We start from the raw sequence: 2,611 nt of genomic DNA, 5'->3' as shown, positions 1-2,611 counted from the left end.
CACTTTAGGAGGCCAAAGCAGATGGATCACGAGGTCAGGAGTTAAGACCAGCCTGGCCAAGATGGTGAAACCCCGTCTCTACTGAAAATACAAAATTTAGCCAGGTGTGGTGGCAGGCATCTGTAATCCCAGTTACTCGGGAGGCTGAGGCAGAGAATTGCTTGAACCCAGGAAACGGAGGTTTCAGTGACCCTAGATTGTGCCACTGCCCTCCAGCCTGGCCGACAGAGCAAGACTGTCTCAGAAAAAAAGAAAAAAAATGCTGAGGAAAAACATCCACCTCAAAAGCTTACTATTACCCATTAGATTCATCTTCAAATCCCAAACACGGCTTTTGTCCTCCCCCACCTTCCAGTGACTCCAAAGCACACAGAGCATATGCTGCACACTGTTTTAGTCTTTCCACCTGTCTGCTTCCCCCACTTCATTGGAAGCTCCTTGAAAGTAAGAACCATGTTTTATGCAGCTTTAAATCCTCTTGGATTCAAACATTTGATGAATGAATGACCCATTACCCCAATAAATCTCACCTCTACTCTAACATGCACCAACCAATAGTATCTCAGCCCGATTAGAAATCCCACCTTCCTCCCCCAACCTGGCCCCTGCTTACCTGCGTAGAAGTGATAGAAGGGCCACCAGACGGCACTGTTGGGGATATAGGTAAGCAGTGAAGCCACGTAGCCTCGATAGAAGCCACGTAGCCCATCAGCCCGCAGGATCTGCTTGATGATGTCCTTGGTTTGGCCAAAGGCAACTATCCCTTGTCCCTCTAGGTTCCCCCGCACCTGAAAGCGGCCCATTTTCTCACCCTTGCGCTGCATCATCAGGTGCTGGGAGACTACATCAATGGGCACTGTGATGCTCTGGGCCACAAGGGAGGCTGAGCCACCAGCCACCAGTGATTTGACTGTGTTGCTCTGGCTATAGTCAGCTACAAACTTCCGGGTGAGCTCATAAGTGGTGACATAACACTGGCCAGAGATGAGGGTGAAGGTATTGACCAGGAACCCTCGGTAGAGGCCAGTGATACCATCTGCTCGCAGGATCTTGATGAAGGCGTCAAAGGTCCCATGGTAGAGGCTCTTCCCCTTCTGCACTTGCAACCGGGTGCGGATGAGGGTGAATGGGTAGACGCTGACACGGATCATCATTGTCATTGCCACACCAAACACGTAGAACTTCTTCTTGTCCAGGTGTTCCCACTCGATGATCTGGATGTTGCGTTTGTCCTCCATGGTGCCTGAAGACCTGGGATTTGAGCAGCATGGAGGGATGAGAGGAAGGAGGCTAGAACTTTGTGCTTTCCCCTTCTGGCTGGGCTCTGAAGCCCCATTCTCAGGCCTCATCTTCTGGACAGTCGCCTGCCCAAAGCTTGGACCCTACCCAGCCTGGCTGTCAATCCCCACTTGAACCTTCCTTTATAGATCAGGATAATGTCCCCTTCTCCGTCCTTGGTCAGGCCTTCCTTACTCAGGTTCCCTCCTCTAGAAATTGTCCCTCACTTCAGCCAGGATGTATTCCCCTGGCTCCATGCCCTCCTTAGCTCCCTACCCCAGCTTTCAGGATCTTCTATCCTGTCTCTCTGTCTCTGTCTAGGCCCTAGTGTCACCACCCTGGCCAGGGAGCATTCTTTTTGTCTGGCTCACCCAGGCAGAGCTCAGGATCTGTGGACAGCTAGCTGGCAGGATGCAGGGCCTTTAAGCGGGGGAATGGGACATCAGTAAGTGACATTTAGGAGGCTCCTGAAGGTTGAAAGGGACTGTGTCAGTTTTGATGCTCCTGGGCCCACTGAGGAGGCACCACCTTGGCCTTGCACCCTCAGCAGGGTTCCTGTGGTCGCCACCTACCAGCCAACTCATTTTGTCTCTGGTTTCCCTTGCTGGCCCCTCAGAGCTCCCCTGATCCATACTTACTACATTTATATAATATGTCCTCCCGTCTGCATTGGAAGAAAGTGTAGGGAAGAGGGCAAGTGGGGCTTTCACAGCACAGGGCACCCCCCATCACCTCCCCTTCCTCCAGCAAAAGGAGCTAGAAAGTCAGGAACAGGCCAAAGGGCAGAGTCCTCTTCAGTTATTAGATAACACACTCTGAGAAAAACAGAAAAGAACCACCTGAGAGCTCAGCAGTTTCCCTGAAGAGTTTGGAGAACTACAGAGTACAGGACACATTGGACCCCATGCTTTCAACTCTAAGCATATAAACCACAACCTCAGTCTTAGATAATGAAGGGGAAGAAGGGACAGAGAAGATAGACTCTGACTTCAAGAAACCGTCTGTTCAAGGAGACACTGTATCACTCTGGAGAATGGACAAAGGGAAAGGCCGGGCTCGGCGGCTCACGCCTATACTCCCAACACTTTGGGAGGCCAAGGTGGGAGGATCACTTCACCCCAGGAGTTCAAGACCAGCTTAGGTAACATACGGAGACCCTATCTCAACAGTATATAAAAATAAGCATGGTGGCATGCATCTGTGGTCCCAGCTACTTGGGAGGCTTAGGTGGGAGGATTGCTTGAGCCTGGGAGGTCGAGGCTGCAGTGAGTCGTGATCACACCACTGCATTCCAGCCTGGAAGACACAGTGAGACTCCTCCGTCTCAAAAAAA

The 2,611-nt window shown here is 51.4% G+C and overlaps 1 protein-coding gene across 2 annotated transcripts in view; it reads right to left on the bottom strand.

Annotated features, from left to right (window-relative positions):
- The window catches only part of SLC25A44 (solute carrier family 25 member 44), a 20,894-nt gene that overhangs the window by 13,345 nt on the left and 4,938 nt on the right, over positions 1–2,611 (bottom strand). For both annotated transcript variants that reach the window (XM_017510001.2, XM_017510002.2), the window contains exon 2: positions 614–1,251. In XM_017510001.2, the coding sequence (XP_017365490.1) occupies positions 614–1,238 (625 nt within the window). In that variant the 5' untranslated portion in view covers positions 1,239–1,251. The remainder of the gene's footprint in view (positions 1–613; positions 1,252–2,611) is intronic.

The sequence above is a fragment of the Cebus imitator genome, unplaced genomic scaffold (assembly GCF_001604975.1).
Source record: "Cebus imitator isolate Cc_AM_T3 unplaced genomic scaffold, Cebus_imitator-1.0 Scaffold427, whole genome shotgun sequence".
Lineage (NCBI taxonomy): Eukaryota > Metazoa > Chordata > Mammalia > Primates > Cebidae > Cebus > Cebus imitator.
Note: the sequence above shows the minus strand (reverse complement) of the source record. Positions and strands in the feature narration are given on the sequence as shown.